General features: G+C 39.2%; 1 protein-coding gene across 3 annotated transcripts in view; it reads left to right on the top strand.

Annotated features, from left to right (window-relative positions):
* Positions 1 to 514: 514 nt before the first annotated feature.
* The window catches only part of cadm2a (cell adhesion molecule 2a), a 259,250-nt gene continuing 233,899 nt past the window's right edge, over positions 515 to 25,865 (top strand). For all 3 annotated transcript variants that reach the window (XM_030154802.1, XM_030154804.1, XM_030154801.1), the window contains exon 1: positions 515 to 979. In XM_030154802.1, coding sequence (XP_030010662.1) covers positions 919 to 979 — 61 coding nt within the window. In that variant the 5' untranslated portion in view covers positions 515 to 918. The remainder of the gene's footprint in view (positions 980 to 25,865) is intronic.

Genomic DNA, 25,865 nt, shown 5'->3' with positions numbered 1-25,865 from the left:
CTCTCGTTAATTCTTGAATTTCACATTTTGACCCAAGGCTGTATCTAGAAAACTTCAGCCAACCAGGATTTTTGACTTGATTTTTCTTTATCAGTGACTCTCATGTGGTAAAATTTCATTACTTTTATTCTGGAAGCATTTTCCTTGCAGACCAGTGTAATTTGTGCATGAAAGAGTTAATATCTTCAGTGTAACTTTTGCATTTCACAAATTCATCCCGTAGGCCGGATTGGACCCTTTGGCGGGCCAGTTTTGGTCCCCGGGCCGCATGTTTGACACCTGTGGTTTAAAACTATGTCGTTTTTCTAGTCCAAGAGTGCGTTAAAGTGCGTAAAATATGATATTTCTTACAGTGGGTCCCACTCGCGGATCCTGCCTCTCTCCACCCTCAACTCCTCCACCCCACCCCCCGCTTTGGTCAGCCTCAACTCCTCCTGATTGGTTCTCTTCGCAAGTCCGTCAACTCCGGGTGGGCGGGACTCAAACAATCCACTCGTGTTCCTTTTGCTGTGTTGACTGTACGCCACAGCAGCAGACCAGGCGCGGGGCAGACACTAGTGCAGCATCGGCAGCATCTACACTGTTTCCGGAGGACGGCTGAGCTTTAGTTCCTACGGGTCCCTTATACTGTTCTTCAGAGCCCCCCCCCTCCCTTCTCAACAGTGGCCGTGGGAGTGCGTACGTGAAAAAAAAAAAAAAAAATCCACATTAATTGTTTTGTGGAAGAGAAGCAACAAAAAGCATCCCAGTCTGCGGGGTCGTGAAGTCAGTTCTTTCCAGAGACGCACAAAAGACGCACAAACCAAGTCCACCTGGATAAGCTGACAAAGCCGTCCGGTCCGGCTCGTGAGTCCAGTGGGGGAGACACGGAGACAAGAAATTAGCGTGGAAGAAAAGTGCAAAAGGACACAAGACAGGATGAATATCAAGAGCAATTTGATTTTCACCCTCTACACTATTTATGGGATTCTTCTGAAAGGTGAGTCTGGGACGAGTGGTGCGTAATGCGTGTGTCGTGGGTCATATGTGTGTGTGTGTGTGTGACGCGCAGAAGGGTCAGAGAACGCGCGGTCACAGGCGGGTCGTGGAAAAAAAAAAATCAAAAGAAGAAGAAGAAGAAGAAAAAAAATAGACTCGCGCCATCCCTTAGTAGGTTTCCCATTCTTATGTACAGGTGTGTCTTGGCTCGTGCGCGTAAGTGGAAGTAATGCGCGTGAGGCATCTGGAGAAAGCTTGTTTATTGGACGTTGATAGGAATCCCATTGTCCACTGATCAACTGTAGGCGATGCACGGGACATGACCTGAGCAGCTCGTGCACACATTACATTGGCGCCCCTCTACTGCGCCTTTAGAGCTCGTGGTATGTCCTATGCATGAGTGGCAGTATAAAAATAAGCCCGCGAGGAAGACACACCTCACCGTGAAATAACCAACCCCACGGTTTTTTTTTTTTTTTTTTTTTCTTTTCTTGCAGCACTCCGATGAGTCACGGAAGCAGTGGTAGCATTTGGCTCATCGAACTGTTTGATGCTCCTGATAATTTTATAAGCTTTTTTTTTTTGTCATTCAAAGCCTTTAAGGATAAATATGAGCTATATATTTTTCTTTCTTTTTTTTTTTTTTTATAACTTCTCTTTCTTCTTGCTCAAGTGTGATGACATGAAGCAACCTCTGATCATAATAATGTAGCTTTCAATTCACTTTAGATGTGGCTTTGAAAAAAGGTATTAATAGAAAGATGTAAGAACAGGTGTATGGCCCAATTGCTGTGAAAGTGATCTCCATTAAATTCTTAGTGTTATGAAAGTTGCTTCTCATTCTAGATTAAGCCTGTTTGAGCTTAGTTTGTATTTTATTTGAACTCACCACTGATGTGTGCTTTTTTTTTACTGTGCTTTTAAGGATGTGAATATAATTCCATAAATGTTATTGGTTCTTTGTGATGATTGTATCGATCAGTGGTGGTGATGAACAGTGGTGGTGCTGAGGAGACGGAGGTCCCAACTGTAAACATCAGACTAAGGTGACATTGGGGGTGGGCAAGGTCACAGAGAAGCGTGTGTCGGATTTCACGCATACGTTACACGTTTCAGTGTCTTTCTGTTATTTACAAGCATGGATGTAGAAAGAGACCAGTTGTGTGAAGTGCATGGAATTGATGTTTACAGCGTCACCTCAATGCACCTTCCTATGTTGCAATTCTAATCTACAAAGTTTCTTGCAACACAGAGCTGGATATGGACTGAGTGGTAAATGGAAAGGCTTTTTTTTTTCTTTGACAGAGATTATGGTGAATTAGATTTTCCACATAATCAGCTTTGAAGTCTGGTCATAAAATCTCATTATGGTTATGATATATACATGTGCGTCTTGCTACACCTGAAGGTAGAATACACCATCATTAGATAATGTGTCTCAAACAGGGCTTCTGTTTGGATGAAGCGTACTAAACTTCAAACAGAAGCAGAATCGTTGTGCTTTCAACAGATCCCCTGCGAAGTAGCATCAGTGGGATGCTGATTTAGTCATTTCAAAATACACTTAAACACCGTGTAGAATGTATTATTTATTGACGGATGGCTTTTAGGTCCCCAGGCATCAAAGTGGAAATTACCAGCCTTGTATTTTCGGATGATTTTAAGAAGTGAACATTTTTCTCTGACTTCGGATGGATGTGCTCTGAAACAACTGGCAGTTTAACAGCAGGACCATATATCCCCCACCGAGCTGCAGCATTTCAATGCAAAGGCCACTTCATTTCTCACCTGTCATAAAGAAGTGTATTTAAGGAAAGAGATGACAACTGTCGCATTAAAGGACAAAATTAGCATCATCTTGACTCTAACCCTGTTTTCCTCATGAGTAAATGAGAAACTCCAAATGAAGGATCATTTGTACTTGATTCCCTTGATCATGTGTTGTTATCTCTTTGAAGTGTATGTGTGTGCATATGCAGAGGGAAACACACAGCAGTCCTTTCTTAATAAGCAGACACGATTAGGTCCATTCTTGACTTAATGAATTGGTATGTAATGAGGTATCTTAAGGTATCTGATCTGTCTGACAGCTCACACTGCAGCAGTATTTATTGATGCTCCAGAGGCTTTCTTTCCTCCTAAGGGTGTTACACACTGAGTGTTTCAGAGCATGTGCATTTGCTTGTGTTTGCATACATTCCTGCAAATGTGTGCCCTGTTTGTGTAGCATATATTTGAAGAGGCCAAAGCAAAGACATAAGCATGCTGATAACAGCGGAGTGCACGTCAGCCTCATTCAAAGTGTGTTTCCCTACGTTACGCTTGCTCGCCGCTTATATCAGTCTCTCTCTCTCTGTCTGTCTCTCTCGCTCTCTCTCTCCCTTACCCAGAAGAGGATAATGCTAGGCTGCTTGATTTGAACAGTCATCTCTCAGTGCAAGACCTATTATTGTATAGGTTCCACACAGCAGGCAGGTCAGCCTCCTCCTGAATGAAGTCTGTCTAGCTGAAGCCATATCCGCGCACTCTGTAAATGACAGCTGTTTCAGCCCCTCTGGCCCCGAGCCAGCTGGAATCAAGAGATCCAGAGACATTGAATCTTTTTGTCACTGACAACAAGACCTGCACGGTCTATAGTGCGAACGTGTGAAGTGTTGTGATGGAGGTTGTTGTTTACCAACAGCCAGAGTTGTTAACATATTATCCAGTGTGTCTCATGTGCCCATGCCACAGCCGGAGAAAACAGCCTGTTATGCAAATGGGCCTCTTACGTAAGAGCTCGGGGCTGAGCGGCAGGCAGGGGCAGATAGAGGCAGCGAGAGAAAGAGGGAGATGTTCTAGAATAGAGGAGTTGATGTAAGAGTAATGTGGGAGGAGAGGTGTGGAGGAGGAATGTGCAATCTCCTCAACTAAAGTGTGTGATTTGTGCATTGGTTGTTGTTTGCTGTTTGGATGCCTGTTTATCTCTGCTGCTCTGTCTGTTTCCTGTCGCTCTGCCTGACTGGTAGTGTGTTGGTTTTGAACTCTGATCTTGCTAGCCTAAGTACAAACCCCTGCTGTGGGATGTGTTTATCCCTGCAGTGAGTCTAAGCTGCTGAAGGCTGACCCTCCATCCATCTGTACTTCCGTCCATTCCTTCCCTGCTTCATCCTCCCATCCTGGTGTGGAGCTTTGTACCACAGCAGCGTGGGAAAGCTTCTGATAACAAGTGGCCTTGTGTGTGTGTGTGTGTGTGTGTGTGTGTGTTTGCAGAGAGCCGCTGATTACACGGGAGAAACAAGATGTTCTCTCTTTCTTGCTCACTGCCACTCTCCCTCCCACTTCTGTGTGTTTGCGAGTGTGTTCATTTTCATGGCCATGCTTTGATGGGTAGAACATGTGAGGTGCTCTGTACCTTATACCGATGCCATGAATCTTCAATGCTGAGAATCCTCAGTAGAGCAGCACTGGCTCAATGTGCATCACACACACTCAGACATACACACACGTAGCTCCACTGTGGATTCATTGCTGCTCTGCCAAGGGATTTCCCATGATCAAAGCCAGTCTTTTGTTAGTCCAGGTGTTAAAAAAGTTAAAACAGAAAGAAGGAGGAGGCTGGATGGCAGTGTGGTATAGAGTTAGAGCTTACAACCTCTTCATGGCAAAGCAGAAATATGGCTTTCCAGAAAAGCATCAGAAACACTGTGATCCTGCCACCAGTCTATTTTTTTTTCTTTATTTGTTGCATTTAGGTACATTCTGCTCAGTCAGAGCAAGTGAAATTCAGCTGGTCCTTCAGTTTGCACGTTATATCAACTCAAGTCAGGAAGGTATTTTAATACACAACATTTTGCAGAAAGTGCACCATGCAAACATCATAGGGGAAAGTGTTATAGAAATGTCAAGCAAAACAAACAGACAGACAGCAACATGGCAACAACCACAATAAATACTTTAGCTACCAATCAAAAACTCCCAGACAAAATAGGATATGCCCACACTGAATGACATGACACAAGCTGAAATACTAGCTTTGGTACCATTGCTCTATTTTATCCTTTCAGTTGTGTTAGATATGAAAGAGATTCCATTCAACAAAACATATAACAAAACAGGAGATTTATAAAGCACAGGTGGAAAAATGATAGACTTATCATAATGGAAACCTCAGAAAGCATCAGCCAAATCTGAGATGAATGTATACATTATGTGCTCTTTGCTTAATATCCCCAAAAGCTACAGATTTAGTGAGATGTGACAATGTCCCTATGTCCTAAGTCTGCATGTCTGAAAACATAAAAAGGGTGTGGGGAGGGAGCTGTGTCTGCTGGGACTGTGGCTTCACAGTACGTCAGCAGCTGAGGTTTCATATTTACATGCAACTTCCATAATAATTTCAGCTCATTGCATTGTGTGGGCGCAAACACATCAGCTGGGATTTAAAGCAGTATTCAGAGTATTCAGTTTTCTGAATGGTAATTGCTATGGGCAATTCTCTTGGAAGTAGCAAGCCTATAAGTGGTTATTTGATGGCAATGACGTATGCACATTAAGAAGGCAGTCATTTAAATTGTATAATATTGCACCTAAGGTAAAAGGCATTATGTATTAGAGTCATGTTAGTAATGCAGTATAGCTCCCTGGTAAGAAATACAGAACCTGCCAACCACAGTTCTGTCCCAAATGGACTTTTTTAAAGCAAAGAAATAGGAGTTTTTATTGTTATTTTAGCATCAAGGCTGTGTTTTGTATCTCAGGCTTATTGTATTTGAAAGTCAGTCTAAACTGAAACTAAGGAGATATCAAATTCAGCCTCCCATGGAGAACAGTTAGAATCGGAGCCCACGGGTAGATTCTCCTGCATCAGCAGCAGCAGCTCACAGACAGTTTGCAGACTAAATAGACCCACCTATGTACCCCTACGTATCAGACGGATTCTGTTAATGCATGAAACACTGCTTACCGTCATTAAAATCATAGACTTCCTCACACTTCACACTCGTCCATTAGTTACAAACAGGTCTACTTACTTGAAGTTAAGATGTTCACTAGAGTTGCAGCAACGTACACTGTTGCCCATAATGTTGAGTAAAATATACTTAGCGCCATTAAAAACACACGGTCCAAACATGTGGTGTAATTTCCAGAAAATGATTTGCTCAGGTGCCTATTTTGTATATGTTGCTTACGAGATAGGTAACACAGTTAACAGCTGTATTTTTTTCATTCCCATGATGAAAAAAATACAGCTGTCAGTGTTTGGACTAATCCCCTATTGTCGGACATTGAGTGGAATCTCTTGTGCAGTCACACTTGACTGGTAACTTTAGGTGTGGTCAATAGCCAATATAAAGGCAGTTAAGAAAACACCAAAATGTTTTTGCCAGCTCAAAATGCCATGACTTACGATACAACAAGGAGAACGTGCCATTGGCATGTTTCGAGCAGGTCTGAGCTGTGGTGAAGTTGCTTGCCGTCTGCGCTGGCATCGCAGGACAATCTGTCGTCTGAGTGATCAGATCCCTCAGGACAGGATCATGAGACTTAGTTCCATGCATCATTGCTGCACTGCTTGTTTGGAAGCCAGAGGTGGACACACCCAATACTGAATGATGACACTTTCAGTTTCTGAGTACCTGTATTCAGTGACTGAATAAATGTGTTAAGTTGATCACAATTTGTCCACAATTCATTCTCTAATGACCAATGCTTCCCTCTTTAATATGAAGGTAACCCCAAACCAGTTAATTTAATATATCTCCAAATATGCATATTATTCTGACCTGTGCATTTTTAATGGCATTAAGTATATTTTCACTTCTCATGAAATGACTGGGACAATGGGATTTATTCTTGATAGATGAAGTGTAACTGGGACTTAGTATGTGATCATTGCAACAGGTTAAAGGTGATTACTAGGGGTGTAACGGTGCACTTGTTTGTACCAGACTGTTTCTGCTCAGGGCCTTCAATACAATACGGAGGTGTACCGAATGAATACATGTAGCTTATGTGAAGAACGCAAACACTCTCCTTAAGTTTCCACAGGAACCTTGAAGCGAAAAGCACACAGTATGAGCAAGGTGGCCGCAAGCGGAACCCATGTGTAATATGTGATATCAGACTTCTAAGCGGTGCATGCACCACACACATGCTGAAGGTGAACCAGTATGGCAACTCAGAGCAGCGTCACAGGTATAAGACAGAGTTGGAAGACCCTCCGTCTTCTCTAAAGTCTCCGATTTGGGAGCATTTCGGATTCCCTGTCAGTTATGTCAGTGGAGAGAGACAAATCGACAAAACAAGAGCGGTGTGCCAGCATTGTTTCGTGAAGATCGGTTATATTTCTGGTAACACATCCAATTTCATTACACATTTAAGACCCATACAATTGTATAAAAACTTCAGCTGTAAAGTGACACTTAATTGTTCAGAATATGTTGTATTTTTACTGCGATAAAGTTTTTTTTTGAATGAAATTGGTGTCCTTCACTGTACCGAAAATATATTGAAAATGTATTGAACCCAAGACCCATGTACTGAAAACACACCAAATTTTTCTGTACCGTTACACCCCTAGTGATTACTGATGTTTATAAGTAGGAATCAAAAGAGGAATGACTCTGAAAACAAAATTATTCTAATTTCTTGGGCAACCTTGTACTTTTTAAGTAAAGCTGCACAATTAATTGAACTGCACTGCACTGTCAGATGATGAGATTATATAAATACAAAAGGCTGCAGTTTAGACTTCCAGTGAGTGCACAGTGGTGTTTTGGATTCAGTGACCCTGAGCAGACCTCAAACTACTAATTTTGCATTTTTTCAAACTAGTTCAAGTTTGTACATTTGAGTGGAAAAAAATATTTCAACATGATCAGTAATTGTGCAGATCTGCCCTCATTAACCAAACAAATAGACTCGCATTACAAACTGTAATATTGGCCACAATGAATGCAGTATGACTTTACACCGAATTATGTTGTTCTGGTTTCAAGATGTACTGTGTGTAAGAAAATAATTTGTTATGGCTGGGAAAAAAAAGGTGACCTCTGCTTCTACTTTTTTCTTTAACTGCTTGTCCGTCTCACCCTGTTGCAGTACACCCACACCTTATTTATTCAAACAGTGATGTACAGCTTTCTCATTTTTCTTATTTTCATATAGAAGACTTAGCTACAACTGTGATAAAGAGTTTGTTCAACAAAAAAAAAAAAACTCTCTGTTTTCATTTGTCGTAGCAAGTGATAATATGATTAATAATTGTGTTATATCATATACCGTAATTCAGTGAGACAAAGATTCCGAGATGTTATCCTGCTGTGAAAATCTTATCAAATCATTGCAACTTGAGTGTTTATTTCTCTAAATCATTAGTCTTCAAAACAGCAGAAGCTTAAGCCCTAACAGGATTTAATGAAGGATTGTTACAAGCATTATTTTTTTCTTTTCAGGTGCACTGTGATTGACAGAAAACGGGTGCGATGTTAGGCTTCTGTTGTTTGTGATAGACTTTAGCTATTAGATATTATCTGCCAGTACAGACAAAATACATGAACACACTGTGGGAAAGTTCTAGACATGGCTGTGTTATGGAGTGTTAGAGTGTCTATGCACGCGTTCATGCCTATGTGATGTCTGTATTAGCATTGAATTCCAAAGGATTAGTGAGTGGCTAATCTGAAGCTCCAGTCTTTGACAAGCCATGTGTCACTAATCTCAAACACTCTGGAATAAAGATGCACACACACCAATACACACACTAACACATCCACATACTCAGTCACCTTTTGGATTAAAACTCTCTACACAGAGGTTTTCTTTTTTTTTTTTCTTTTTTTTTTGTGTGTGTGTGTGTGTGTGTGTGTATGTGTGTGTGTAATCTTTTGCTCAAACCATGACGTGGAAACAGAATGTTCAGACTTGACAAAAAGAAAACATAAAGGACACGTTCGATGATGGCACATCTTGCTTCATCTTTCACCATATCTTTCCCATATGTTTACTTACAAACAGACAAACAAATAAAGTGTGTGAAATGAACATGCACTTTCGCTTGAACTTACAGGTTCATGCATCATCCTCCCTCTTAACAACTCTTAGCCTCAATAATGTTCTTTTTATGTCATGTGCCCTTTTATCTGACAGCTCCTTTTCCTACAACTCCCCCAGGTCCACTGTCTAGAGAATTGGCTGCACATATTACAGTAATCATGTTTCTTCATCAGAGATAGAGCTATGGATGGCTGTGACTCTTTTTTTCTCCCTTCGCTCTCCTGCCTCTAACTGTGGTATTGTTTGGAGACGTACATTCCTGGCAGGAATGATTTCAGCCAAAGTAAACCAAGCCCATATTGTGTACAGAGACATTTTTATACAGAACCATATTGTCTGTGTACACCAAAGCATATATTACGGACTCACACAAATGCACATATTTGGACACGCACATTTGCTAAGTGGTGCAAAGAGAAAATAGTGAAAATAGATCAGATGACGTTATGTTTTCAGGGACTGTAGTACTTTGATGCTCTGATTTGAACCTAAAGTGAAGCTCGCATTTTAACCTTGTATGTGCTGCACTTACATGCTGGGGTGCCACTACCAGTTGTGGGCCCCATGAAAGGCAAACATTGTGGACCCTTCATAAGATTTTGTATCTTGTGGGGATGCGCTCCATAACTAACATCACTTACGCTGGTGTGAAACAAAACTGAAATTTAACATACTTTCCACGTCCGACTCCCGACTTCTATGCCTGTATTATACAGCTGATCTTACACGAAATTTTCACAACTTCTAACCTGTATCCACTGGACCCCCTCCACGGCTCTATGGACCCCCCACAAATGCTGGGCCCCATGAATTTGTCATGTCACCCCCCCCCCCCCCCCCCCCCCCCCCCTTTACGGCGCCCAAGCTTACATGTCTCAAAAGCAAGTTATTACCTCATCATGTTTCTTTGAGCTGACTATGATTATTTTGCGTGATTGTTTCATTTACAAATGTAGCTAAATGAAACCAACAACTGCCATTTTCTATGACTGATTCCCTGAGGTTTGACTTGGGGTCTTTTCATAACATTATCCTGTTGTACCTCCATCCTCTACACCTTAATGCAGTGATTCTCAACTGGTGGGTTGTGACCCAAAAGTGGGTCGCAAAACCTGTTTTCAGTGGGTCACAGCCTTTGTCTGGGCAAAAAAATAATGTTAAAGGTGCCCTGCCACATGTGTTTCATTACTTTTATGATAATGTTTGAAGTTCTACCTTGGACTCTGTAACATTTTTTGTGGAAAAAATGCCTTGGTTACCAAGTTTCAAGCCCTTCTAACGTGGTATAGAAAGCCTGCTGGAGGACTCAGCTCGATTTGCGCCAGTTCTCGTGAATATTCAACATGCTAATCTATTTGACTCTGATTGGATAACAGCTGGCCAATGAGAGCCTGACTTTTCAGCATCCTTTACCCTGCGCAACAAGTAGAGGAACTGGCAGAAACTGAAAGTGAAATTTAACATGCTTTGAATGTCTGACTCCTTGCTTCTATGCCTCTTGTACGGTGGACCTTACACGACTTGTAGCCTGTATCCACTGGGCCCCCTCCACTGCTCTATGGGCCCCCCAGGAATGCTGTGCCCCATGAATTTGTCATGTTTATCCCCCCTTTGTGGCGCCCCGGCTTGCTGTATACAAAAACTGTCACTGAGCTAGATGAATTCAGTGGGTGTGGTCTCACCCGGGCGAGCTCATGAATAGTAATGAGCTCAGGCATTAACACGTCACACTGACCAGCTTTTCTAATTGACCTGATTTCTCCGCTTATTTCTTTTCAGTGGCAAGAGCAGACAGTGGAGGTAGCTTTTCATTTTCAAATTCACTACATAACACAAACACCAACAAGTAAAAATGGTTTTGTGTGGGAGGGCACCTTTGAGAAACAGTAGTTGCAATTAATTAATTTTATTCATTTTACGTGAAAACACCGAGTGTGTTAAAAATGGCTGTTACTGAAATGTTCTGATTGTTATGCCCGCTTTATGATTAATGCTTGAATATGTGACTGAATGCACTTTTAAGGTTTAACCGAGTACACTTTTTGTTTTTGGTTAAAAATGTACCTAATTTAGCGTTAAATGGAATATTTCACTCTTTATCATCACCACCCGATGATCATTTTGGTTTATCATTAAATTTGTCTTTTTTGCCGGCGCGCTGTGATATTCTGTATTATCTCAGCCTCAAAACACACCATCTTTTCATTCAATAAATTTGAGAATTTTAACTTTTTTCAGTTTGAGTCACGACTTGACATTTAGGGGTGATAGTGGGCCCTGAAGCCAGACCAGTTGAGAACCACTGCCTTAGTGGACTGTCTACAAGCAGTCACTCTCCAAATGAAACTACCTGTGATGTTTGCAGGTCCATCTTTCACTTTACATTTACTCCGCAATCCTGAAAACACCTCTCTCTCTCTCATTAAAAATGTGTTGGAAAATCAATATGTGGTACTTCAGTCAGGAAGGGTGACAATGAGGTTGGATTGTGAGTCCAGTCCTGGGTCACATATACATCATGATTTTTCGCACAGATCCACTAGGTGTTGTCCCTACATGCCTGATGGACCTAATACCAGCAACCTTTACAAACAAAATACAATATAATGTAGAACCATGATGGTAACTGCATGAACAAAGCATTAAAAAAAAAAAAAGTATTTGAATATGCTAATCCCTAGCATGTATTGAGATTAAGTATTAGCTAGGATGTTAAGGAATGGTGCACCTTCATATTTCTACTCACAGTCCTGAATAAAATGTGTGAACGTGGATAGGAGAGGGTCATACTGGAGATGTTCTACTTTTAAGCCAGAATTAGAGGTTGTAACGGAGCTGAATCAACGTCTGTGTTGCAAGAGAACCGAGTAGCTCGTCTGATGTTTTTCCCATGATTGGAGAATTTTAAAATCTTTGAAGAAGTGATTAACCACTAACCTACAGAGATCTGAAACCTGTAAGCTAATGATGAAACTATCAATAATTATCGTTTTGAAAGCAACAGCGGTATGCTCAAATTTATAATGTGGATGTTAAATATCACACACTGACCATACTGTGTCACACCTTTAATTCCAGGCATGCTATTTGAAGTCACACACTGAAGCAGCATTATGCTTTGTTTGATATACAGACAAAAGTGATGCATTTTATGGGAATTTAACCCTAGAAGTCTGTATACTGTAGACCAGAACAGGCCAGATTGACCAGTTTTTCAGTCCACATCAATGTCCTCTTTCACTGTGATAACTAATTCTTTTCACACAGGACTATCTCATGTAATTACATATTTTTCAGTGTTTGTTTTGGTCCTCTAGTTCTGTGATTTAAATATCTATACCATCAGTAATTGCTTTGCATGGGCATCAGTACAAATCAGTCTAAAATTACAGTGAAAATGTGAGTATTAAAAGAAAAAAATCTGCATTTCTGTTGAGTTCATAAACTTTTTAGTCATTGTAAAATATTATACACGACTTGACAGAAACTTAGCAGTGCAAAAAATCAATGCATATGGAAAAATGTTAGCCACTGGCAGTTACAGGCCTTTATTTATAGCCTATATGCATATGGAGTGCATAAGTAACAACAGGCAATACAGTACAATTTTAGAAAAAGTCAAAAAGTGGTGGGCTTCAGCATATTTTTTGCACAATTAGAAAACGGCTGTGGGTTTATAAAGCCTAAAAGCAAATCTAAATGCTTTTTTCAAATATCTTAGTATTCATTGCCAAATAAATGGCTCTTCTGCGTCATCATGTGTACAAATATTGTTAAACTATTATTAGGTTTTTACTTTAATAGTGGCATGAAATGAACAGAAAAACATAATTTAGCCAGTACAGTTATTCATATGATAGTAAATTGTCAACTAAAATGTTATAATTGGAACAGCCTCTCCTCTCCTCTCCTCTCCTCTCCTCTCCTCTCCTCTCCTCTCCTCTCCTCTCCTCTCCTCTTTTTTAGAAACAGGAAATATGCACAGAATATCCCACAGGTGCCGTGACAATCACAATTTGTTTTACTAAATCACAGCTGCATTTCCATGAAGTCATCACTGACACGAGTATCTGTCTTTAATGACAGCGCTCATTTCCTCCTGATGACTATTACACATTTCTAATGGCCATTCATACTTGTACATTCCTCATTGCCTAAATTAGATTTTAATTCAGCGTTTAAAAAAGTAATTTCATGTATATTCATCATTTTTATCGTCTTTAATGTTGTGCAAAGCATTAATTTAGTGCTTAATTGCTTAACTTGAACTTAAACAATAACAATATGGAGTTGTGACATGATACTAATTGAAAAGTGGGATTTACTGCATCCACAAATACACATTTATGCACTTGTTTAGCATCACAGTCTCAAAGGAAGCCTAGAAGTAGCTAAAGCTAATTGAAATATAATTCCCAGAAGACACATGTTCGTGTTAATTGACTTTCTGTGTGTGCCTGTGTTTGTGTGTATGTGTGTGTGTGCTACAGTGTGTATGTGTGCTTGGCTTGTGTTCATATTAATGGCCAGAAGACGCTTTCTAGTCCCTTGTCTAATCATTAGCTTGAGGGTCCCCCACACATCTTAATTCGGTCTTTGAAAGCTATTAGACACTCTACTGCAAGAGAACCATTTCTGAATGCATCTCGGATGGTGAAATTATGCAGTTTGAATTCACTGACATTGTCTTAAACTCAGACTGAACTGGTCCCTCCACTGTGGCTGCTGCGCACTATAAATCAAAGTACTTTTTACCGCTGTATTGTTTCAGTTCTTAACATCTCAGGTGAGTGGTAATGTAGAAAACAATAGAGCTTTAAAAGGGAGCAAGTGGAGAATTGCATACTATCTCTGCAAAACTGTGTGAGTTGATGTATGTGTGCACCGCCTCTGTGTGTTTGTGAAACTGGAGAGAATGCATATTAAGTTTAAAGACTGTAATCAAGTGATTAGTTTGGTGTGAAATTTCATCAGCTTGAAAAGGTTTCACACCAAACACCCATCTGCTTGTAAACAGACAACTACACACATGCAACGGGGTTTCATTACTTCAGGCGACATTACATTCACTCCTGTGACCTCAACCATAACCACAACCATGTATATAATTCAACCTCTCACATTTTCAATAGGTTATATAATTGCAAAATCAATATGTCTGGTTTTTCAGTGGTTGACCAGGCAAAATGAGAGGTCTGAAGATGCCACAATAGAGACTGAGCAATTTTTCTCACACTTTCCTTGCTTACATGTAGAGATACAAATTGGTGTTATTTGATGAAATTGTCTGGCGTTCACATTAACACATTCATAATGATATTAAACATGCTATCTAATCTGTCCAAATTTCTGTGGGTGTGCTGCCTGCGACATCTTCCTCTGAGCTCTAGATGCTTATATAAATATGAATCCCTTTTTCCTAAGAAGGTAACTGAAATTCCATATAAGTTTGGAGTGTGGCCCTTCTCAGTGTAGAGCTTGCTCCAGGCCTGTTGTCGAGGGGAGGGAAGATGGAGTCAAGTGAGACAATTTATAACAGTTAAAAACTAAATGAACTGAGACCCTTGGCTTGGGTGAGCAAGCGGCAGCATACATAATGCGCCTTAGGGATTTCTTCTTTACACACATTGTGTTGCTGTGCAGTGTATGTGTCCAATCTAGCGCACAGAGACACTCAGCCCCCCCACCATCTGTCTCTGTTTGCTACATTGCAAATCTATTATATGCTACACAACATTATTCCCCACATCCTAAGTGGCGCACACCCCTAAGCTTACTTCCACTGTCCTACACAGTGGAACGGTGACAATCTGCTTCCTAATACACATCTTTGTTGAAAATGCTGCAGCGTGTCTCCAGCTGGATTTAATACATATTTTCATGCTCCATTTGCATTTTTGTAAGTTAGTGTTTAGCGTTGGTAGTCTAAGATTTTACAAGGTTGTTAGCTTGTTCCTGCTGCTTCATGTGGGAATTTCTGTGATATTTTCAACTGGTCTCTGCTGAATTGACACTGGACTTTAATAATCCTGCCTCTTCCAACATTATTAACTTTTGCATTTTGGCAGGGAGATTTAACACATGCGCACACACACACTGCATGAATCTCTGTAAGGTCTGGCTCAGTAGTTTTATAGCTAACTCATCTCCACTTCTAATCAAAAAGCTTCCCCAGCCCTGAACCTCCTGCTGAGGAAACAAAGAAGTTATTATGTTTTTAAATGGTCTCCAATTACGGGTAATTTCACTGCCTATCTTAAAGCTATTTGCTTTTCTCTCACTTTGCTCCGGATGGGTAGAGCAGGCATTGTGCTTTGCAAAAACAACGAGCAGACAAGTTAGACATACTGCAGATGCTTTTTTTTTTTTTTTTTTGGAAAGCCAAATGGCCTGCGTTTCTCCCTCTTGGTCTGTCCTCTGCTCTTATCATTAGAAATGGGAGACACAGTTAACTCAGTGCCTCCTTTATCTTCCTCATTAGTGTTTGTCTCACATTGAACTCAGTTACTCATTCCATCACTCTACTGCCCACAAGTCAAACGCCTCCAATGGCTGAAGTTAGTCCAAATTGTCATGCTGTTGCAATCAGTAAACATCATTAATAAAGAATGCAATATATTAAAAATGTGTACTCCCTGTGAGATAAACATGCCTAATCCATGTGTATCATGTTTCACAGCATTGATAGCATTGATGAAGCAAGTGTTGCCCTCTCAGTCAGCTCAAACCCACACTGAACCTTCCTCCCATGACATTTTTTAAATTATTTAAAATGTTAATTCTGGGACCACCTGGGAAGTTAAACCTCCACAGTTGGATTAGTTGTGATGAATTGCATTTCAGTTTTAACCTTGGCTTTATGTCCAGGGTTTCAGCTGCAGTATTTTTTTTAATGCATTTTATTAATTATTTAAAAACCCTTTTAGCTTATGTATTGAAACATTAGAACACTTATAAAGATGACTTTTTTTAAAAACAAAAAAAAATCTTATTCCTACTTGTGATCTGGGCATTTTATACATCATTTGCTCAAAGAAAAAATATGGAATGAATAAAATGCTAAGAATGACTGAGCTTTTTTGTATTACTACCTACTGTGTTTATTACAGTCATTCTTGAGTGATAAAACACTAAATATATTTTTTTTGTAACTTTTTAACTTCTGCATATATTTCATTTTCTTGTGCATGTGTATTGTCTTGCAAATTCATGCTATGGTGTCAATCCCAGGCCAGTTTGCCAACATGCTAATGCTGCTGTATCTAGTTGAAATGGACCAGCTAATGCTAATCTGTGCTAATCCTCTGAGAGGCACCCTCAACATTATCAGGCTCCTCTAGTTCAGATGGATAGTGGAGCAGAGGGAACAAGAAAAATGGAGAATGGAGACACAGATTTTCAAATATTAAACCATAGCGGCTCACACACTCTCACACACAAATCCTCACTTTAGTGGTCACTTTCCATTGCTGGCAGTTTTACACATACACACTCTGAGTGGCGCTCACTTACAGACACACACACACACATGCACACACACACGCACACAGAGCTCCAGACATATTACTGAAGAGACCAACCCAAAATCTCCAGGCATGTCTGTAATAATGAGACAGTGTTAACCACACTTGCGTTGAGCTGGTAAATGGTAGCCAGCTCTCCAGGACTAAGCGCTGATCCTAAGCCCTTGTCATAATGCACTGGTCACCCTAATCCTGACCTTATTAAAAATGAGCCTCAAACCAAAAAGAAGCCCCGTCTTGAGACTGAAACTGGTCCCAGAGCAGCCTGTTTTGAGTTGAGGTGACCTTCACAATGAGTAATCCTGGAGCCACCTTTAACCCCCATAGGCATTATGGCATTATGACCCTGAAGCTTGGGGGCTCACATATACATTGGGAGTTTTTGATGAATCTGAGACCAGATCATTTTCAGACTGATACAATATTTCAGCTAAATGTAATATACCCTGGCATACAGATAAGGCTTCCCCCGATCATATTTCACATTGAGGCAGGAAATAATTGACCATAAAAAGTAGTAGTAAAACAGATCCCCAGCAATACATTTGTATAACTTAAATCACATGTTCATGCTGGCATACAAAATGTATAGTGCTGATAAAATATTTTCTTATCAGAATTTTTTTTTTTAATGGAAAGCTGCAGTTTTGATATACTATCTTGACGTCAGGGCTAGATTTTTTTTTTCTTGCACTTGTACATCAAAAACGATAGCTAGTTAAATATATATATATGTAAAAAAATGAAATTAACTTCTTTATTACCCTTCTTTCTGATAAAAACCAGAAATGTGCTAATTAAGTTCTTTTTCCTCCCTCACACTTTTGTGTCTGCCATGTTGCATAACATAATATATACCTCTCACAGACTGAGACTGACATTTAAATGAAAGAACAATTTAGAAAAAAATATGTGGAAATTACTGACATTATGGTACATTAACTCTGCATTCTCCGCACAGCGGGATGCAAGCTTGAAATATCACTTTAGCTTAACATGTGAAAGAATAAATAGAAAAAAAATCATACACTGGAAAGGAATCATCTTGTGATACATGTAATGTTGACACTTATTTTAATTTGTACCTAATTAAGTGTTTTAAAGTACGAAGTTACACCAAACAGAAAACTTGAACTGCTTACCAGTGCCTTCATCCCTTGCCAGCTTGATTAGCAAAACTAAATGCATAATCCCTGAGTCTCAGCAGTTTTGCTGATATCCAGTGGGTACTTGTCATTCAAAGGCGATCACGAGTGATAGAAAGGAGAGAGGGTGATGTTAAAGGTGGCAAGGAGGCAGAGAAATGCCCGAGGAGAAGGCGATGGGTTGTTTTGAGACGTTATGTTAGAGTATGTTGTACCTGTGGCTTGGCTGGGATTCTGAGTGACATGTTACTAGCCACTGCTGTGCCAACGCTCCCTCAAAGCCTCGATGTGAAAAGATGAAATGAGACAGGGGTGGAGGTAGCAGCAAAACATATGAGCGTGCGTATGTGGGGCATGAATCTGTTGAGACTGAGGAATATGGGAAAAACAAAAATGCAATGTGAGAGTTGAGATTGAATAGAGGAATTACAATAGTGCATCTGAACCCCTTCCACATACAGACAGGAATTTGGAGCAGAAACAGATTAACACTGACAATCTGAAAGACAAAATAAAAAAAAAAAAAAAAAAAAAAGAATAAAAACAAGTGCAGGGGAGGAAAAAAAAATAACAGAGCCAAAAAAAGAACAGCAGCCATGCATGAGATATTCAGGAAATGAGCCTTGACACAGCCTCAATCTTGTGCTCAGACACATCGACTCATACACATCTCACAATTGAAAATAGTATCCAATATTACACAAGCATGAGTTTTCAATCATTTATTATGTATGAAGATGCAATCGCGAAGATAAACAGTGCCAATACAGAGGTGATGTTTTATAAGGTCTGTTTCATTTAGGTCTTTGAGAAGCATTACAGGAAATACAATAAAAATGGTTGGAAAAAGCCAAACAATGAGAATCGGTCTCCATTGTGTCTGTGTCCTCAGGTCATTGACACCTGTTTTTTTTCCCTTTAAGCCCAGTTTGCTTTTTACTAGATGATTCTTGATATGGACGATGACCCCCTGTATAACACACATTTGCCAAAAAGCATTAGATCAGTGAATGTTTTTTTTTTTTTTCCATTTCTGTGCAGAGCCTCAGATATAACGTCTATTGAGGATTGGCTTCCAGATAGAATTGCAGATGGCCCTGTCAAAAGATCAGTCTTATCTCAATTTTTTTTTAAGCCTGAAAAGAAGCTGGATTTTAGTCATACTATATTCTCAGTTTTTGCTGCAGGTTTGCATCTATCTTTCTCTTTCTTTCCCTCCATCCATCCCTCCACACTCTCTCCTTCCTCCTATCTGAATGTTTCGTTTCTCTCTTACCCCAACACCTCACTCTCCAGCGTCACCCGGGGCTTTCATCTTGGCAGGGTGCTTCCTTTATGAGAATACTCCAATTGGCAGACAAGCGCCCTTGTCAGACACCATTCATTGCACTTGCATAGATATGAAAAGTGTTTTAACAAGCACCACTGAGTTTTGCGGTGCAGCAGAAACTGCATACCAATGGCAATGCAAATCCTGTGACTAAATTAAAGAGGCAGTGAAGTTAGGATACAGTTATGTTGATGTCCTTGCTAGACATTAAAGTTCCACTGCAGCAGGCCCAAGGTAACGTCTGTACACTTTAAACAGAACAGAATACTGTTTCATTTAAAATTGAGTTGATTTAGTCCATTTGGTATTCAGATCGCTAGAAAATTACATTAAATGTTTCCCCTCTCTGGTAAAACATGCACAAATTGGTGTGTGCGAACTGTCCTGTAGCACAAATCAGAGATCAGACAGAAATCTGTAAGCAAATGGAAGGTGAACAAAAGAAAAAAACTAAAAGCTAGCTACATATTTATTTATTCATTCATCATTCATTAAATGCTACATCAGGGCAGAACCAGGCCATTATTTGTGTTTGGTCTGGAATGAAGACAAAAAACCCCAAGTTGCAATCCCAAAAAATCCAGAAAAATGACAATCACAGTTGATGTACAAATGTCAGGATTGTTGCATGTAATACAGACACTTTTGTACATTAGGTGATTATACTTTGGTTTATACTCGGGCATGGTGATACAGGAAAAAAAACAATCTTACGTAATGTTAACTATTACATTTATTTATATTGAGATGATCAGATTGAATATTGTTTTCTATACTTGTATAAGCACAATATCAAGAAACATTACATTTAAAAAAAGCAAGACAGTTTCAGTGTGTACTAGTAATGTGCATTATTTGTTGCCAAAAAAACATAATCAAAAATAAAATAAAGAAACACTTTTGCCGTGATTGGAATAATATCCACAAGGGATGTGCTAATTGCTAAATTCTGGAACAATGTGATATTTAAAATGGCTGTTTAGTCAGTGCCAATACCATTGTTTATTTTGTGTTGTTCCAGGGAAATCTTCATTATATGTCAAAATAGGCTAACTGATCTGTTTTATCTTCTATCTTGTAGCACTTTGAGATTTGTCTATCACAGATGTAAAGTGTATTATGAATAATATGTATTATTATTTTTAAAGAGTTTCATTACACAATCTTCGAATGAGCACAAATGAAATCACACAAATTTATGAAAAAGACCTTGAATTCAATGCCACAGATAAAAATCTGCCCATTGGTGAAATTCCATCTTATATACCGATACCAACATTAGCTAAAATCAGTACGAACTGGCTGATATTGCTGTTCTCTAATATATTAGTACATCTCTAATATGCATAATAAATACACTGTTGCTCATGAAGTTGGAATAATTGTGTTTTCAGACATATTTCTCTTTTTGTTCTGATTTATACACATCAGTAATCAGTCCCAGTTACACTTTATCTGTCAAGAATAAATCACATTGCCCCAATCATTTCATGAGAAGAGGTAAAAATATTTTATTACAATTTTATGGGCAACAGTGTATATTATACGTAACATATTATGAATTTGAGTTGCACCAAAAAATCATTCAGTTTATCCTCATTTACTCTTTACTCTAGAGCAGTGTTTCTTAAACTGTGGGGCGGACCCACCGGGGGAGCATGGCATCGCTCCTGGGTATTTTTTTTTTTTTTTTCTTTAGGTTAGAACATGTAGCAGGTGGAACTCATGTTTTAGTGTTGGAGCATCCTAGACTCATTTTAGGGATGTACCGGAAACAAATCTACTGCCATGGTGATCTGTCAGTAGACTAGACAAAGAGTTTAGGTTTGGACAATGGACAAGGATTGGACTGGAAAAGAAAAATAAGATGCAATGTTTCTGTTTTTGCACAGTTTGTACAGTTTGCACTTTAATGTTTTGAGATGTGCAGTGTAAACGGGCTCTTTGCAGCCATTGATATTGTTAAAATGTTCATCTTTGTTACCAGTATGTGTTTGTTGTTCTTAAATAAGTAACTTTATGGTCATAGTTGTAAGATTATTGCACATTTCTTTGTTTTTGTGTGTGTGCGGGGGGTATTGTCTCAGGGAGCAGTTTTGTTGAGTTTATTTGTATTGTTCAAGCAAAAATCTAAGTTATTTTTACTTTGCACAACAAATTATTCAAGGAAAAGCAAAAAGTATTCTTATGATATTGATGTTTCTTTCAATAAAACTTATAATTGCACCACTGTTACAATGCTGTTGGGGTCGGGGGGGGGGGGGGGGGGGGGGGTTTCTTTCTCTAAAGTGGCCTGAGAGAAAAAGACTGAGAACGCTGCTCCAGACCAAAGTGAATCATCTTCAAAACGTGGTCTTTCAACAGCCACGTTCCAACATGCGTAGTAAGTCTCCAAATGTCAAACGGACAAAGGTGAAACATGAATGTCACTTGACAGGGGTAAAGGCCACTGTGTCGCTACGCTTCTGTTCTATTTTGGCCCTCTGTCCCAGTCAAAATATGTGAGAGGAATTTGGGGGAACTCTATCCTTAAAGTAGTTTGATCTTCTGCTGTCAGCTACTACAGAGGAACAAAGTGGCTTTAAAGGAGGCTGTATCATCATAACTGAGTGTCCTACATCCACTGTACAATGATCTAAGTCACAAGAATACTGTCTCCCGAATATATAAAAGGCACACTTTATAGACCATGACATATAATTTCCCCTCCTCAGAAGGAAACGTGTGGTGCTCAGTTTCCATCCGAATGCACCCAGGCTGTACTGATGAAACTGTTACACTAGCACAGCCACATTTGTTCTTTATTCTCTGTGTCCTTTGCTCTTCATTTCTGTGTATCTGTCTTATTCCAGATGAAGCCAGACTTAAGCTTTATTTCAGGGCCAGGGCAGTTCAGCAGCATAGAGGTTATGTGCATCCAAATGACAGTTAATATGCTACTTCTGTCAGAGGCCTTAGATCATTCCTGACCGAAGCATTTCTGTCTCGTCTTGTGCAATGTTTAGTTTATAGCATATAAATTCTGCCCCAGGAGGTCAAGACACTTGCGTTGGTTAATGAAATGAGGACATAGTGAGATGTGACCTCGCTTATGAATTAGATTTTCATTTTGAAGGGTTAATGGATTTTATTTAAAATTTGATTTCAGAGAAGCTTGTCAGACACGACCTGCAGTTTATGAATACAGGATATGATGATAGGTTAAAGGCAGATGCAGAGCAGCAACAGCACTGACATGTGGAAAGAGCTGAAAAGAATCAGCATCAGTGTGAGTGGCTGAGGAGGGGCTGAGAACGTGGGAAATCCATGAACACAGTGAGTTGTGTTCCTGCTAAACTCCACTGTCTTTTGTAAAATGTGATCCATAAATAAACAAGTGGTTCCAGGCACAACAAACCCCACCCCTCGCACGTATTGTAGCTTATTTTGGCATCAATTCAGCTGATGTCATCATGTCTATGCATGTGCTAATGTCAGCATAGCAATTGGCTCTATATACAGGGTGGGGAAGCAAAATTTACAATATATTGAGGCAGGGATTGAAAGACAGTGTATGACCAATTAGTTTATTGAAAGTCATGAGAATTTATTTGCCACAAGAAAATTTACATAGTAGAAAATGTTTTTATTCTATGTGTCCTCCTTCTTTCTCAATAACTGCCTTCACACGCTTCCTGAAACTTGCGCAAGTGTTCCTCAAATATTTGGGTGTCAACTTCTCCCATTCTTCTTTAATAGTATCTTCCAGACTTTCTCATAATAGTTTTGCTCATAGTCATTCTCTTCTTTCCATTATAAACAGTCTTTATGGACACTCCAACTATTTTTGAAATCTCCTTTGGTGTGACGAGTGCATTCAGCAAATCACACACTCTTTGACGTTTGGTTTCCTGATTACTCATATGGGCAAAAGTTTCTGAAAAGGTATGGATAATAGTGTTAGGTATGATTATGACATCAATATATGTTTGGTTTCAAAACAATTGACGTAGTGCCTGCTGAGAAAAAAACACTAAATGTACATTGTAAATTTTGCTTCCCCACCCTGTATGTGCCAAGTTTGAAGTAAATTGAAACAAAATTGATGTTTTTATAGACATTTGAAATTTTGTCCATTATAAGTAAATGGGAGAAGCAAAAAGATTTTAAAAAGTCATAAAAATGTGAACTTTGATTTACTGTTCCCAAAATGTAATCACATCTATTCTGGGTCACTGGCAATCTATAAACCACATTTGATATGAATTTAACCAAAAGTTTTGCTACTACAGACGTGAAATTTAGCCCATTATAAGTACATGTAAAAAAAAAATAAATAAAAAATCATAAAAAATCATAAAAAATGTAAACTTTTACCTACTTTTCCCAAAATGTAATCAGATCTATTCTGATTCACTGGTAATGTATAAACCCAATTTGGTATGAATTCAACCAATAGTTTTGCTGCTAGAGTGTTAACAAACAAACAAAGCAAAAACAGTACCCCTTGTTTCCCTTTCAGGGGGCGGGGTAATTAAACATTATTAGAGCTTTTTATCTGAAAATAAAAGTCAAGAAAATACTGTCAATATTGCATTATTGCTGTTATTCTACAAATGAAATGAATGAATACTGAGGCACCCCAATGCTTTTCTGGTCTTATAATAATCACCTTCCCCTGTGGGCATGCAGACAAAACAAAAAAATGTAGATTTCATTGTAATGTAGTTTTCAAATAGTCTAAAGTTTTTAGCTACTGAAATTTACTCCTGAAGGCTTGGACTTGTTGTTTTATTCAGTGAAAACATTTGTTATTGAATCGTATTACAGTCTAATTTCTTTAAAGTTTGGTTTCAAGACCAAACTGGTGGCTTGTTTTTTGTAGATGTAGAAGAATTTTTAAACAAAATCATTTTCATTTATGTAGTACTTTACATTCATAAAATACGCTGTTAAGCTGGAAACCAATAAATAAAGTGCACATTTCACAGGCAGAGGCACTGTTGAGGATGATCCACCCTCGGCCATATTTTTCTGTTTTATTTATTATTATACTTTATCTTCTGTTTTGAATGTTAACTGGGGCTGGTCACAAACTTTCCTGAGTTTTCTCACTGTACTTTGTTTTTTTTTCTCTGTTGATGTTAATTGCTTGTGATGGGAAGAACAAAACTTGGAGGTGAACAAAAAAAGTGTCCTTTCATTTTCCTGTTTGGTATTCTAACAGTGTCATTAATTTAACATAGTGGACGGCACAGATATATTTAACTTTGAGAAACTTCACACAGTTTTCTCAATAGACAGTGTGCATTTTGAAACAGCCATGAGGAATCAAATCCCTCTGACTCTGACTCAGTATTTCTCTCTGTCTGACTTCTCTCCTGGAGGGAAAACATGACTTGTTTACACTGTCTGTAGCGACAACTAAATGAAATCACATTTCCTATCAGTCAGTGGGCTAATTGAGGCTAGCTCTTTCATTAGTTGTCTGCACACATCTGCTTTGTAGAGAGCCAGACCGATCAATGCTCAGTCAGAGCTGGATACTTGGGTGCACATACACGCTCCCTCTGCCAACACATACACTCACGCACCTCAAACTTACGCAAACACACTTTAGAACATTTGCAAAATGTTTTCATCATGTTCTACACCAAAAACCCAGATTTATCTCAGTTGAGTGTTTCTATTAAAAACACACACAGCAGCATCAGGCACAGAGGAAGAATATGATACAATCAGGGATACTACTTTCACCTCTCTGAATGTATTTTTTAAAGAGTGGGAGAGCTGAGCAGCTCTTCCTCTATCTTTTGTGGCGTAAAAAGGAATCTGGCTGTTCCCACAGACTTGGCAAATCCTCCCTCCCCAAATCCTTTTCTCTGTAATTCTGTTGTCCTGCCAACGGTGAGTGAAAGCGCACAAGTGCATTATGGCCTGGTCATGCATGAGTAACGAGGGGCCCCCTGAATCTGTGTATGTGTGTGTGTTTTCTCTACTTTCCCGCCCAATAGAAACCTGGTGATTATGCCGTGGCCCTGAGTGGCCTTCTGCCCCTCAGTTATTGCGCATGCACACTCTCACTGACACACCAGCAAACACACAAAGCCCACACTTCAGCATTCATTAGAAACTTGTTTCAGCAGTTCACTGTAATGAATACACCCACGGCATCCCTCAGCATCACACCCCTCACCTGTCACCCATGTATTTCCATATGTAATCCATCTGTATCGGTGAGGCATTAAAAGTAAAGCACGTTAAGGATGATTTTATGTGGGAACTGGCTGTTATGAGCTCCATTCACTGTGGACATACTAAACCAGTCCAAGACAAACCTGACTGTGTTAGTCAAAATCAAAGTGTGACAATTTCCTACACGCCAGCAAGAGATAATTTTCCTGTTGGATGAGGCAAGGCAGCAGTTCGGATTCAGTGTTGTGAGGATTATGATGATACATTAGTCCAATCTGTGTTGATCTAGGAAAGCAGGAGATGAACAGCCCGTATGTCAGATTGTTATTTGGATTGGTTTGGGTTTTTGTCACATCTGCTTTGGTCCAGTGTGTCTTGGCGAAGCTTTAGAAAGCTGTACCGTGTTTGGTTTTCAATACATTGCTTGTTCCAATGAACAAAAACAGAAGCTTTCACTGCCAATACCTGATTAGGCCACATACATATAATTTAGAATTCTGAACTAATTTCACCATATATATATATATATATATATATATATATATATATATATATATATATATATATATATATAAATATATATATATATATATATATATATATATATATGTATATGTCATGAAATATTCATATAGACATATTTGGATATGTAATTGGATTGTGTTTTCAGATTTTAGA

The sequence above is a fragment of the Sphaeramia orbicularis genome, chromosome 14 (assembly GCF_902148855.1).
Source record: "Sphaeramia orbicularis chromosome 14, fSphaOr1.1, whole genome shotgun sequence".
In the NCBI taxonomy this organism is placed as follows: domain Eukaryota; kingdom Metazoa; phylum Chordata; class Actinopteri; order Kurtiformes; family Apogonidae; genus Sphaeramia; species Sphaeramia orbicularis.
This window is presented reverse-complemented; position numbering and strand designations above follow the sequence as displayed.